The 15,237-nt window shown below is 42.1% G+C and overlaps 1 protein-coding gene across 1 annotated transcript in view; it reads right to left on the bottom strand.

Moving 5' to 3' along the window:
* LOC140491421 (cytosolic arginine sensor for mTORC1 subunit 2) overlaps positions 1-10,914 on the bottom strand; it is a 181,416-nt gene extending 170,502 nt beyond the window's left edge. The window contains exon 1 of the mRNA XM_072589583.1: positions 10,577-10,914. Within this exon, the coding sequence (XP_072445684.1) occupies positions 10,577-10,866 (290 nt within the window). The 5' untranslated portion in view covers positions 10,867-10,914. The remainder of the gene's footprint in view (positions 1-10,576) is intronic.
* Positions 10,915-15,237: the final 4,323 nt, after the last annotated feature.

The raw sequence follows: 15,237 nt of genomic DNA, 5'->3' as shown, positions 1-15,237 counted from the left end.
CTTGTTTCCTTCATACCAATGCTACCATGCTTAACCCAGACAAAAGTGATGACTGCATAAGTCTGCTGTCTGAAGTATTGACACAGAAGGCTATGAAGTTAATATCCAAGAATCACAGGAGCAAAATCTACACGACTTTATAAAATTGTAAACCCCCAGCATTCATTAAAATAACACATAGTTATTTACTTTAATGCTTTAAGGTGCAGTCACAGAAAACCTGGACATTTTGTCATGACAGAAATGAACATTTCACATACGCATCGGAAACAGAAGTTGCTAAAGAAACCCAGCAGGTCTGACAGCATCTGTGGAGAGAAAGCAGAGTTAACGCTTCAGGTCCAGTGATCTTTTCTAGACTAACTCAAACACCACTCATGTTTGTTTCTCATGCTAATCTACTATATTATGGAGAAAAAAAAATCCAACGAAATACAAATGTAATTAAGATATGGTTATGACAACACTCTGCCACTGAAAAAAGCCACAGCGATGAGAAGAGCTAGTAGCTCACAATGTAGGCAAAAACATCCTGAGGATATGTTTCAGTTACTGGGCTAACAGTGTATAAATGGTGAGAGATTACAGAACTCTGTGAAGCAGAGGATATGGGTGTCCTTGTGCATGAAGCACACAAAGAGTTAGTATCCAGGTACAGCGGTAATGAGGAAAGCTAATAGAATGTTAGCACTTATCATGAGGAAAATTCAATACAAAAGGAAGGAGGTTGTGTTTCAACTACATTGTTCAGACCGTACCTGGAGTATTGTGCACAGTATTGGTCACCATATATATGCAAGGATGTAAATGCACTGGAGTTTCCAAGAACTGTACCTGGGTCGAGCGGGTTGTTTCATGAGCACAGGTTGGACAGACTGGGCCTGTATCCGCTGGAGTTTAGAAGGGTAGGTGGCAACTAGACTGAAGCTTATAAAATCCAGAAGAGTCTTAACAGGGTAGATGTGGAGAGGATGTTTCCTCTTACGGGAGAATTGAACCATTTAAAAACCAGGGTTCACCCACTTAAGAGAGATTAGGCCCTTTTTTTTAACCTCATAGGATTGAAAGTCTTTGGAACACTCGCTGCAAGGTGGGGGAAGCAGAGTCCTTATATTTAATACAATTTTAAAGGCAGTTGTTGAGAGTTCTTGTTAATCATGGAGTTGAAAAGTTATCACGGTTAGACAGGAATTCAAGTTACAATCTGATCAGTCATGATCTTATTGAATGGAAGAGCACGGTCAAAGGGCTGGTTCTACTCTTGACTTGCACGTTCCTATAAGCAAAGAATACTCATGACACATGATGCAAAGCACGGACAACTGTCAGTGTTGGTAAACCATGAATCCAGAGCCTCATGTCCAAATTGTGCAAAATTTAAAGAAGGAATGCTGAGTTACTTAGACATGAAGCTGATTTGTGCAGACAGGTGAATGGGACTCATCAATGTTGCATGCTGTTTTGGAGACTGCCTGACAAAGTTTCCTTAAAAAACCTGAATTAATAAGCCAGTCATGTCAAGTCAGCAACACAATTCTCCCAAAATTCCTCATCAAAAGAAACAACGGAAATAGATTTAAAAATCCAACTGTCACCCTGAACTGACAAACTGATTCTTCTTTTTCTCGAAGTGAACATTATCTTAATGGATTAACATAGTCAGCCAAGCCTGTACTATAGTGCAGACATGCCAACTGCCAACTCGCCACAGCAATGTCACCCAATGTACTACAATCAAAGAGGCCCTTCCTGCTAGTCCTAAATGAAAACAACATATATAAACAGGATTTTGCCACAACACCTTGACAAATTGTTCAATGTTTGGCTGTAAAGAAAATGGTATAAACAATCAAAATGGTCAAATTTGCCACTTAGAGTCATAAGAGTCATAGAGATGTACAACATGGAATCAGACTCTTTGGTCCAACCCGTCCATGCTGACCAGATATCCCAATAGCTCAAAGAATATTTATAAAAAAGTATAATTCTGCACATGGTATCACCAACAAAGCATATTTAATTACTCAAATCACAACGACACAGTCAATCAATCATTGGAACTCTGTTCTGAATCAGGAAATGGAGACATTTACTCTAACGTTCTTTGCCGTCTTTCAAAGATGTCATAAAAGTTAGACACTTCCACTCCCTTAATACTCATTTTCCTGCAACCTCACATATTTCAAGCACTGGGATTTTAAAACATTCATTCAGAGGATGTGGGCATCACTGACTGGGCCAGTATTTACTGTCAATCACTACATGCCCTTGAGAAAGTGGTGTTGACTTTCAAGTATAACCACAGTACTGTGAGGGAGGAAATTCTAGGATTCTGACCTAGTCATAGTTGCAGGTGGCGCTGTTCCCATGTATCTGCTGCCCTTGTCCTTGGTAATGGTTGTGGGCTTGGAAGATACAGTCTAAGGGTTTTGGTGAATTTCTGTAATGCATCTTGTAAATAGTACACACTGCTGCTACTCTGTGTCAGTGGTGGAGGTAATGGATGCTTGTGGGTGTAGAGTCAATGAACCAGGCAGCTTTGTCCTGGATGGTGTCTAGCTTCTTCAGTGTTGCTGGAACTGCACCCATCCAGGTAAGTGGGAAGTATTCCATCACACACCTGACTTGTGCCTTGTAGATGGTGAACAGCTCTGGGGAGTCAGGAGGTGAGTTACTCATCACAATATTTTTAGCCTCTGACCTGCTCTTGTAGCTACTGTGTTTATGTGGTGAATCCAGTTGAGTTTCTGATCAATGATAATCCCAAGGATGTTGACAGTGGGGTATTTGCTGATGGTAACATCATTAAATATCAAGGGGTAGTAGTTAGATTGTCTCTTATTGGTGATGGTCATAGCCTGGCATTTGTGTAGCACAAATGTTAGTTCCCACTTGTCAGCCCAAGCCTGGATATTGCCCAGATCTTGTTGCACTACTCAACCCCAGCCTACCCAGTAAAATCTACTGTGCTATCGACAAGGCTGGGGCCTTCCATGATGCTGGTGTAATGAGGGAAATGATTGACACACTCAAGTGCTTTGACAGACCAAAGGATACGTCCAAAAGCCTTTTTTTACTCTCTATAAAACAGGCAATGTTCTGGAACAGGCAGGTAGGCAGTGGACAAGTCATGCATTGTACTTTATATGCCAGCCCCACCCTCAAATCTGTTGGTGGAGGATCAGTAAACAGCCCCCACTCCAGGGAATTGCACTTAGATGCTCTCTGACCAAAACACCAGTCAAGATTCTTGCCAACCGAGTCACGTTGGAACCAGGAAGTTGTGGCTTCAAGATGCACTCCAGGAATTCGAGCACAAATACCCAGCCTCACACTCCAACACAATACTCAGCACTGCTGGTGGCATTGTCTTCTGGATGAGACAAAGATGCAATGATGATATGCACAGTTTCTGGTCAAATGTATCACTCAATCCACATCACCACATCAGGAAAACAAATTCTCTGGTCATTAACACATCGCTATTTCTGAGTGCAAATTGTCTGCCGTGTTTCCTACACGACAACAGAAACTTTCAATTGAAAAGCACTGAATTGATTGTCAAGCAGGTTAGGTCACTCTGAGGTTGGGAAAGTGCTTTACCAATACGCAATTCTTTCTAGTTTTCATTTTCAACTCCAGCCTGCAGCATAAAACCCTGTTGGCACCTCCAGCCCCAGCTGGAGCTCTGTAATCATTCACACTTATGTTTCAGATCAAACTTCATTTTTATATATTTTCTACTCAATCCGTCCCATGATATCATTACACTCACCTCTAGAACAGGTGGGGATTGAAACTAGGCCTCCTGGCTCAGAGATAGGGACAATTCCATTACACCAAACCTAGTGTATTTCAGCTCCAAATCGTAACATAAAAAGAAATAATTTCTTAACTGGGGGTCCTGTGGCACCAGAGTAGCATCCTAGCCCCTGACACTTTCTGCATTCTTATCTATCCTGAAACTAGCAGCCAAGGAAGGTTTCTTTTATTCATTTGTGAGACTTGGGTATCGCTGGCTGGTCAGCGTTGATAGCCCATCTCTTATTTGCCCTTGAGAAGGTGGTGGTGAGCTGCCTTCTTGAATTGCTGCAGTCCACTTGCTGTGGGTTGACCCACAATGCCGATAGGGAGGGAATTCCAGGATTTTGACCTTCATGACTATGAAGGAATGGCGATATATTTCCAAGTTAGGATGGTGAGTGGCTTGGAGGGGAACTTGCAAGTGGTGGTGTTCCCAAGTACCTGCCCATCTAGATGGAAGGGGTTATGGGTTTGGAAGGTGCTGCCCAAATTTATGCAGTGTATCTTGCAGATAGTACACACTGCTGCTGCTGAATATCAGTGCTGGAGGGATTGAATGTTTGTGGGTGTGATGCCAATCAAACGGGTTACTTTGTCCTGAATTGTGTCAAGCTTCTGGAGTGTTGTTGGAGCCATCATAATGCAGCCAAACAGGCTGGTCGTCAACCAGTAATCCCCTCCAATATGCCTGATGGCAGTGCAAGAGTCCCCTGGTCAGCCATGCTTTCTGCCACCCACAAGCTATGGCCCCAAGTGACAGGCAATACGAAGTAAATCAATAAGATTAGATCAGTTACAGTGTGGAAACAGGCCCTTCAGCCCAACAAGTCTACACCAACCCTCCGAACAGCAACCCACCCAGACCCATTCCCCTACATTTACCCCTTCACCCAACACTATGGGCAATTTAGCCTGGCCAGTTCACCTAACCTGCACATTTTTGGACTGTGGGAAGAAACCAGAGGAAACCCACGCAGACACAGGGAGAATGTGCAAACTCCACACAGACAGTTGCCTGAGGCGGGAATTGAACCCAGGTCTCTGGTGCTGTGAGGCAACAGTGCTAACAGTAAAGCCCACAAAGCTTTACCTGTCTCATGTGTCACTAGACTTTGGAAACTTTTGAGCTCAGCCATGGAACAATAAGGGTCTTCTTACTTCAAGGTTGCAAGTAATCAAGGCAGTCACCCGAGTGAAGCTTTGTTTATGTTCCCAGACCATGGGCATCACTGACTAGATCACAATCTACTGCCCATTCTTAACTGATCAGAGGGAGTTGAGAGGCAACCGCTGTAGTGGACAGCGAAGAAGGTTACCTCAGGATACAACAAGATCTTGATCAGATCGGCTAATGGGCCAAGGAGTGGCAGGTGGAGATTAATTTATATAAATGTGAGGTGCTGCATTTTGGAAAGACAAATCAGGGAGGACTTATGCACATAACGGTAAGGTCCTGGAGAGTGTCATAGAGTCAAAGAGATGTACAGCATGGAAACAGATCCTTCAGTCCAACCCGTCCATGCCGACCAGATATCCCAACCCAATCTAGTCCCACCTGCCAGCACCCGGCCCATATCCCTCCAAACCCTTCCTATTCATATACCCATCCAAATGCCTCTTAAATGTTGCAATTGTACCAGCCTCCACCACATCCTCTGGCAGCTCATTCCATACACATACCACCCTCTGCGTGAAAGACTTGCTCCTTAGGTCTCTTTTATATCTTTCCCCTCTCACCCTAAACCTATGCCCTCTAGTTCTGGACTCCCCCACACCAGGGAAAAGACTTTGCCTATTTACCCTATCTATGCCCCTCATAATTTTGTAAACCTCTATAAGGTAACCCCTCAGCCTCCGACGCTCCAGGGAAAACAGCCCCAGCCTGTTCAGCCTCTCCCTGTAGCTCAGATCCTCCAACCCTGGCAACATCCTTGTAAATCTTTTCTGAACCCTTTCAACTTTCACAACATCTTTCCGATAGGAAGGAGACCAGAATTGCACGCAATATTCCAACAGTGGCCTAACCAATGTCCTGTACAGCCGCAACATGACCTCCCAAGTCCTGTACTCAATACGCTGACCAATAAAAGAAAGCATACCAAACGCCTTCTTCACTATCCTATCTACCTGCCACTCCACTTTCAAGGAGCTATGAACCTGCACTCCAAGGTCTCTTTGTTCAGCAACACTCCCTAGGACCTTACCATTAAGTGTATAAGTCCTGCTAAGATTTGCATTCCCAAAATGCAGCACCTCGCATTTATCTGAATTAAACTCCATCTGACACTTCTCAGCCCATTCGTCCATCTGGTCCAGATCCTGTTGTAATCTGAGGTAACCCTCTTCGCTGTCCAGTACACCTCCAATTTTGGTGTCATCTGCAAACTTACTAACTGTACCTCTTATGCTCGCATCCAAATCATTTATGTAAATGACAAAAAGTAGAGGGCCCAGCACCGATCCTTATGACACTCAACTGGTCACAGGCCTCCAGTCTGAAAAACAACCCTCCACCACCACCCTCTGTCTTCTACCTTTGAGCCAGTTCTGTATCCAAATGGCACGTTCTCTCTGTATTCCATGAGATCTAACCTTGCTAATCAGTCTCCCATGGGGAACCTTGTCGAATGCCTTACTGAAGTCCATATAGAAGAAGGGCTTATGCCCGAAACATCGATTCTCCTGCTCCTCGGATGCTGCCTGGCCTGCTGTGTTTTTCCAGCACCACATTTTCAACTGAAGTCCATATAGATCACATCTACTGCTCTACCCTCTCCAATCTTCTTTGTTACTTCTTCAAAGAAACTCAATCAAGTTTATGAGACATGATTTCCCACACACAAAGCCATGCTGACTATCCCGAATCAGTCCTTGCCTTTCCAAATATATGTCGATCCTGTCCCTCAGGATTCCCTCCAACAAATTGCCCACCACCGAGGTCAGGCTCACTAGTCTATAGTTCCCTTGCTTGTCTTTACCATCCTTCTTAAATAGTGGCACCACGTTTGCCAACCTCCAGTCTTCCGGCACCTTACCTGTGACTATCGATGATACAAATATCTCCGCAAGAGGCCCAGCAATCATTTCTCTAGCTTCCCACAGAGTTCTCGAGTACACCTGATCAGGTCCTGGGAATTTATCCACCTTTAACCATTTCAAGACATCCAGCACTTCCTCCTCTGTAATCTGGACATTTTGCAAGAGGTCACCATTTATTTCCCTAGTCTATAGCTTCCATATCCTTTTCCACAGTAAATACTGATGCTGAACAAAGAGACCTTGGAGTGATAGTTTCTTGAAAGTGGAATCTCTGGTAGATAAGATAGTGAAGAAGGCAATTTGCATGCTCGCCTTGGTCACAGCATTGAGTACAGGAGTTGGGAGGTCATGTTGCTGCTGTACAGGACACTGGTTAGGCCAATTTTGGAATACTGTGTGCAATTCTGATCTTCCTCCGATAGGAAGGATGTTGTGAAACTTGAAAGGGTTCAGAAAAGATTTTCAAGGGTGTTGCCAGGGTTGAAGCTATCGGTACGGGATGAATAGATTGTGGCTGTTTTCCCTGTAGCCCCTGAGGCTGAGGAGTGACATTATAGAGGTTTATAAAATCATGAGGGGTATGGATAAGGTAAATAGACAAGGTCTTTTCCCTGGGGTGGGGAGTCCAGAAATAGAGGGCATAGGTTTAGGGTGAGAGGGGAAAGATATAAAAAGGAACTAAGGGGCAACATTTTCACACAGAGGGTGGTACATGTACGGAATGAGCTGCCAGAGGAAGTGGTAGAGGCTAGTACAATTACAACATTTAAAAGGCACCTCGATGGGTATATGAATAGGAAGGGTTTAGAGGGATATGTGTCAAAGGCTGGCAAATGCAACTAGAGTAATTTATGACATCTGGTCAGCATGGAAGAGTTGGATCGAAGGGGCTGTCTCCATGCTGTATGTCTCCACGACTCTATGGTACTTAGCTATGTATGTGGAGTCACATGTAGGCCTGACAACGCAAGAATAGATTTTGTTCTCTGATAAAGAATGAGCCTGGTGTGTTTTTACAGTCATAGTTACCATTTGGACTCTTTTATTCCAGAGTTTTACTGAATTCATCTGCCATGGTGAGACTTGAACCCATGTCCTCATTACATTAACCTGAGATTCTGGATTACTAATCCAGTGAAATAACCATAACATCACCATCTTCCCATGCACTGGGGTACTGTGTTTCAGAGCTGTTAAACTCCTCTCTCAAGTGGATGTAAAAAAGTATCCAATGACAGAATGAGTACAAGGGACTTACTCCTGATGTGGTAACGAATATCTGCACCTCAACAAACATCAAACAAATTATCTAGTTGTGATCACATCACTGTCAGTGAGCCTATATCATATGCAAATTGGCTGCCACATTTCTTGCATTACACAGTGAGTACACTTCAAAAGTATTTCATTGGCTGTAAAGTGCTTTGGGACATCCAGAGGTCGTAAAAGGTACAATGTAAATACAGGGTTCTATATTTTCTTGCTTTCCACCCCATGACCCTTTCTATTCCTCCTGCATTTTACTGGGTCTGTATCTTTCATCTGTTCTGCTGGCACTTTATTTAGGTGGCTACCTCAAATAAGCTTGCTTCAACTAAATGATAAAAGTGCAGTTTCCCCAAAGACATTCCATATTTTTAAATTGCTTTCATTATACAAATCCAATTGGTACTTTGCTGGAAACCTTAAAGATATGTAACCAAGCTGAGGAGATGTTTCAGACCGGCCAAGAATAAAAAGTTAAATTCAAAACTCATTCTTTTGGTATTTTGCAGCTTGCCCAAGTTCCACATTCTGATTACATTACTCCATCTCGCATACGTATTGCACAGCTGTAAAGTGCCTTTGCTCAGGGTTACAAATCATTCACAGTCAAACAGGCTTCCAAAATCCTATTATTATTCAGCTCCTCCTCCAGATTTATAATCAATCCCCACACCACTACTTATTTATTGCAACCCTCCAATCCCCTGCCTGCTGCTCTGCAACTTGGACTTTTCCACAGCCTTTCAGTAAGCAGTCTGACTGGGTGCTGCCAGCATGCTGGGAACGTGTTCTGCTCCTGTTCCAGTCTACTTTGGTTCCTGCAATTAGAACTTTTTTTTCTTTTTAAAAAAAACTGAGTTTCCGCCTCAAGTTTACTTAAATCACACACCAAGTTATGGCCTCGCGGTTTCTTCCGACCAGCCGCTGTGGTCTATCTTTCATACCAACATGAAGCATTTTGTGTACAAGTGTATATTTAATGAGCTGAATAATATCGCTTATTTCAACCGATCAAGTAAACAGGTCCAGAAATCCAGTGCAGTCAGTGCATGTTTGTGCCTTTTTATTCTGACTGCTATGCATTGCGCTGCATTACAGCTACAAAGTGCATCTTTTTAAAGAGTCTAACACAATCGAGGCTTCCACTTGCAATGAATTAAAGTTCAGTAACGCCAGATTGTCAGACCGGTTTTTTTTTCCCTTCGTGCATGCCATGATTTCTGCAATGCTAGAAGGAGCAGCAAACTTAGAAACGTGCAGCACGTTAGGGTCTGAAGAGCGAAACAAAATATTTTCTCCAAACTTTCCCTGCAAGATGAGCCACCGCGGCGCTAAACAGGTTTATTTGTGCAGTTTAAACTTTCCGGCTGCACGGGGAACTCGGTTGTCATGAAGATGAATTAACTTCAGATGCATTTTTGCAACAGTATGATAAATCGTGTGCTGATCGAGCTCGGCCAGAGAGCAAGTCACACATCATAAAGAAATGAATGCATCGAAGGTATTTCCAAAAAAAAAACCCTCGAGCATGTTCACAAAAGGAAGTGCAATTTGGATAAATATCAAATTTTATGACAGCGAAGATCTTAAATGAGCAGATTAAAAAAAAACACTTGCTCAACCGCAGCTAATAATCCACAATGTCTGAAAGTTATCTTAACAAAAAGGACATCGGGTTTTTACGGCTCTATGTGCTACTGTTAAAACAAAGGCGATAAAACTGAGCTGGAATCGCGAAATATCCAGCGGACCTGGAAAACAAGACCTGCAGATTGGATCGAAAAACGGTAAATATATATTCATCGTGATTTCTGTGTTTACAAGCGGAAAAATAAACACGAAAAACATTTTTTTTTGCATTGAGGGGGTGGGAGGTCGTCTACATAACCCAGCTCTGTCTGTGTATGTATGCGATCAGGTGTCATTGCAATGAAGCTGGCTTTCTCCTGTTAACCCAAGTGGGGAAGGCTCTCCGGCAAGCGCTGCATTGAACAAAACACTCTCTTGGATATTGCCCTGTGCTGAATATCCTCTTCAGTGTAACAGTGGCTTGCACTCCGCCAGTTCCTGCAATCAAACACCGATCGCTTGCCCCGTTTTTCATTTCTAACACCCACCGTCACCCTCCCCCCTTTCAGACCTTCCCCGCTCTCATTTTTCATTTAACTCCACTTTCCCGCTGTGTTCCCATCACATTGTCTTGTGAGGTTGACAATGACTGTTGCAGTAGGCCCTGCTAAGTAGCGAGGTTAGTGTTTTTATTTTTTATATTTAAAAAAGCAGTTCAGGTTAATGCTGCCAGTTACCTTCCCTTCAGCCCCCCAATGTCCAAGCAATGACATCAACTCTTGTTTTTCTCTCTCTGTTCCAGCGCTTTTTTCAATTTAAAGGCAGGAATCCAAGAGTGTCTCTTACCTTTTGTGTTCCTTTTCTTTCCCCATCCCCTCCCCCAGCCCATTGCACTTACCTCGTCTTTGACGGCAGAAAAGCAAGTTTGATTAATCCATGGGTAAACAACTGGATACCGTCCTTGGCTATACTTGCTACTTTCAGCCTGTGCTCTAAGATATGCAGCTCCATCTTTTCCTCCTTCTCATTTGTGGACCATCTAAGCTTGCAAAGAGCCCCCTTCCTTATATGATTCCCACTTGATCTGCAAATAATTTTTTTTAAAGTTCCTTGGGAGGAGCAGGAGGAGGCAGTGAGATTAGAGAAGGAGAGGAGGTTGGGTGGGATAAGGCAGTACTCTATCAGCATGCAGAATGATGATCCCAGCAGTATCACTGTAGCCCCGCCAGCTGGTTACACTGTAACAAACAACATACCGACTGGGCCGTAATGCGCATGCCCCGGTGGAGGCTGGCACTCTGGGAGTTGTAGTCCAGCAGCATCACGCATGCTCAGTGGGTGTGGCTGCGACTGCAATGCCTATGGGGGCGGAGTGGAAGGATTGAAACAAAAAACCCTCGCAATTGCAAGGTCGTTTTTCCTGAGAGAGCGAATTTTACGTTAAACTGATATCGAGTGCACCGTGCAAAATCTGTGGCTCAACAACATAATGCCCAGTTTTGAAATGCGTCTAGAAATTAATTTTATCTTGTGGTCAAACGCTGCTCTTTCAGTAATGTTGGGTAGTTGAAGTAGTAATTTTATATTGGATATGTCTTTTATTCTTAAAACAAACACTCTCCAAAACCCTTTGGTGCTGCATTCTTCATTTTCAGTTTGATTTGATTGCCACAAAAACAGCATAGCCACTACTCCACAGAATGTAGAGAACTGTGAACCACTGTATTCTCAAAACTTTGTTTTCTCAATCTTAGAAATAAAAAAGTTTTTTACTTTTTAAAGTCTCGTGTATTGATTACCATTAAAATATATGACACCTTATTGACCAGAACATATACAACTTTTAACATGCGTACAATATTAAGTCATACAAATGAAACAAGGTTTGATTATGGGTTGACTAACCTCGAACAAAACTTTGTACAATTAATTAAAAGTTAAAAACAAACCGTAAAGAACGATTTACAGGGTTAAGATATTTATTGTGAGCAGTTTGTGTTTCAGTGTAAATTTGTAAACAGGTTCAGTTTGGACCTTGATGTCAAACACTTCAGTAAATTCAGTAAAAATTTGATTTGATCTATATTGCCATATGCACCAAGATACAATGGAAAATATTGTTTCCATACTAACAAGACAAATCATACACAAATACATCCAGGGTAATAGAACAGAATGCAGATTATAGTGTTACAGATACAGAGAAGGTACAGAGAAATATTGCCTCTAATAAATTAGAGGTCTTTTCATAAATCTGATAACAGTGTGGAAGAAGCTGTTCTTAAATCTGTTGGTACCTGTTTGTATCTTCTGCCCAGTGGAAGAGGGTAGAAGAGAGTATAACCAGGGTGGGCGGGGTCTTTGATTATGGTGGTTGCTTTCCTGAGGCAGTGGGAAGTGTAGACGGAGTCAATGGGGAGGCAAGGCTGGTTTTCGTGATGGACCCGGCTGCATTCATAATTCTCTGTAATTTCTTGAGACCTTGGGCATTGCAATTGCCATACCAAGCTGTGATGCACTTAGAAAAGATGGTTTCTATGGTGCATCTAGAAAAATTGGTGAGTGTCATTGTGGACATGCTGAATTTTCTTAGCACAAGTATAAAGGGAAGCTAGCTAGGGATATAATGGTAATGTCACTCGACTAGTAATTTAGAGGCTAATGCTTTGAGGTTATAGGTTAAAAGCCCACTGGAGAAGCTATGTAAATTCAAGTTCAGTTTCTAAATGTGGATTTAAAAGCAGGTCTTAATCATGTTGATCGTGGAACCATACTTGTTGGAAAGACCCTTTGGTTTCACAAACATCCTTTAGGGACAGAAATCTTCAATTCTTACTTGGTCTGGCCTACACGTGACTCCAGACCTATGGCAATGTGGTTGAGTCTTAACTACCTCTTGAAATGGACCTGCAAACCACTCAATTCAAGTATAATTAGGGGTGGGCAACAAATGCTGGCCTTGCCAGTGATGCTCTCATTTCATTAAAGAACACAACCAACTAGAATATGCTAACAGTACACAGCAGCCCAATATTTGTAAAGAGAAGAATCAGTGTTTAATCCTTTGCCATATTTTTGAAGAAATAAAAGATAAATAAGCATTTTAATAGGGTTGGAAAAATAGAAGCACAAAACATCAGGTAAAGATATACTTGCATTTATAGAGGGGCATTCATGATCACAGCACATTTACAGGCAATGAAGAAGATGCCGACCAGACCCAAACTGTTCATGGTGTTTCCTCTCCACAGATGTTGCTAGACCTGCTGAGTTTCTCCAGGACTACCTGCATTTGTTTCAGTTTTCCAGCATCAACAGTATTTTGACTTGATTCAGATAGTTTTGAAATGTCACTTATAAATGGCAGCAAGATGGTGGGACTGCCCTGCTGGAGGGGTAGAGAACTTCTAGCCATAAAAAGAATAAAATGAATAGAGGAGAGTGAAAAGTTATAATTTCGACAAATAACGGTATCTTGGTGTCAACGTTAGAATCATAGAGTCATACAGCATGGAAACAGCCCCTTCAGTCCAACTCATCCATGCCAACCTGACATCCCAATCTGACCCAGTCCCACTTGCCAGCACTTGACCCATATCATTCTCAACCCTTCCTATTCATTTACTCATTCAGATGCTTTCTAAATGTTGTAATTGTACCCACCTCCACCACTTCCTCTGGCAGTTTGTTCCATACACCCACCACCCTCTGCATGAAAAAGTTACCCCTTTTTAAATCTTTCCCCTCTTACCTTCAACTTTTGTCCCCTAGTTTTAAACTGGTCTTGTTGCGTTACTCTCTCTCCCTGCTCCTCCCTATCGATGGTGAGGTAAAGTTCCACAAACATGCAGTGCCTTCCAGCTCCTCTCTCAAGTAACTGTTCTTAAGATCATGGAAAATAACATTTGGCTGAGTCTAAGTAACTGCTCAGCTGTGCAGGAACATGCGTGCCCAGCGAACATCGGAAAAACTGGACAGACTGGAAAACCAGCTCAGAAAGGAAGTAATCCATTGAACCTTTCAATTAAGGGGGGGAGCAAACACAGGATAAGCTGTAACTTTGACTTTCCAATGTGTCTGGGTGCGCATAGGAATATTTCATTTGATTTGATTTATTGTAACCAAAAATGCCTAAGTACAGTGAAAAGCTTTGTTTTGCGAGCAGTACAGGCAGATTTTTCACAAACAAGAACAAAGAGATCATATGCTGCTTAGACAGACCACTTTATGAGTTCTCAGGCTACTCAAGTACATAGCACATAGGCCTAACCTGCTCCCTGACCTACTATCCTGATGTGTTTGTACTTTCCCACAAAAGTAACTGAATAGTAATTGGTGTCTGATTTTCTCCTCCATAAGCCAAGGACATTAAAACTAATTGTACGTCTCCCACTGCCACTCCAATTGAAATCTGCTTAATTCAGTGCAGATGGGGAATCAAATCAAAGTACTTTCTAGCTTGTTCTTAACAGCAGAGTCATTGCACAAGGTGTTTTTTTTTAATGTGGGTTAGAGATTGAAGAAGAGAAAAAAGAACAAAAGCGTTTTAATCAAGAAAAGGATTAACAAAAGGAGGCATTTAGTACAAGAGCATCTTATTCTGTTTGCAGCACTGGATCTGAGTGAGAGCGGGGGAGGGTCAGGTTGGCTGTTTTCAGGCAGGCCTCAAGCCTTTGGTCAGCCTCTAGGCAGATCTTAACTGATCCTGCAGAACTTTTGAAATGTGGTGTCAGAAAGTGAAGGGAAAACTATGTTTTTCAAAGCTTCACAGCTAAAATAGTGACAAATGTTAAATGTTTTGCCACCTGGAAATCAGTTACAAGGATAAGACTTTTAATAGTCCAAAGAAATGCCATAAGCAACACAATAAGATATAACAGCTGACCAGATTTGATTAATCTGTGCGTAAGAGTTAATTAAGTTAAACCAAATGACTGAACATTTAATATGTTCAATTCACAATCATGTGCTCCCTAATTGTTGAATGAAATTATTGCCCCAGTGAGATTTTAGGAGTGAGTTGGCTTATAAAATGCTTGGAAATAATATGAATTATAAAATGCTTTTCTTGAAAAACATTTACAAACTAAAAAGACAAATCAGGTAGTAATAATTAAAAAGGCTTTCTTGGTCTTATAAGGGCAGTGAGCATATAGACAGAAGCCAAAACTTCTGTGTTAATATTGAATTCAAAGGACACAAAGCACATTGATTTAAATTCATCAGGGTCATCAAAAAGGCCAAAAGGATAAAATGAAAACCACCATGTTAATATAATACTCAGTTAAACTAATTTCATAGTGAGGACACAATGTCTGCGGCAACTTCTGTTTCTTCTCAACCCCACTCCAATTTCATTTAATTTCTTGGCTCTCAATTTTTCTCTCATATATCTACTTTTTCCATTTCAACTTTGAGGCTTTTTTTGTTATCTAATCCTTTTCAGCTCAGGGTTGCGTGATTTTTTTTTTGTAGAATCCCCAGTGTGGAAACAGGCCATTCAGCCCAACAGCTTCTTAATGTGTTCTGTACATGTGGCCAAATCATTGGGACAGTAAA

Source organism: Chiloscyllium punctatum, chromosome 19 (assembly GCF_047496795.1).
Source record: "Chiloscyllium punctatum isolate Juve2018m chromosome 19, sChiPun1.3, whole genome shotgun sequence".
In the NCBI taxonomy this organism is placed as follows: domain Eukaryota; kingdom Metazoa; phylum Chordata; class Chondrichthyes; order Orectolobiformes; family Hemiscylliidae; genus Chiloscyllium; species Chiloscyllium punctatum.
Note: the sequence above shows the minus strand (reverse complement) of the source record. Positions and strands in the feature narration are given on the sequence as shown.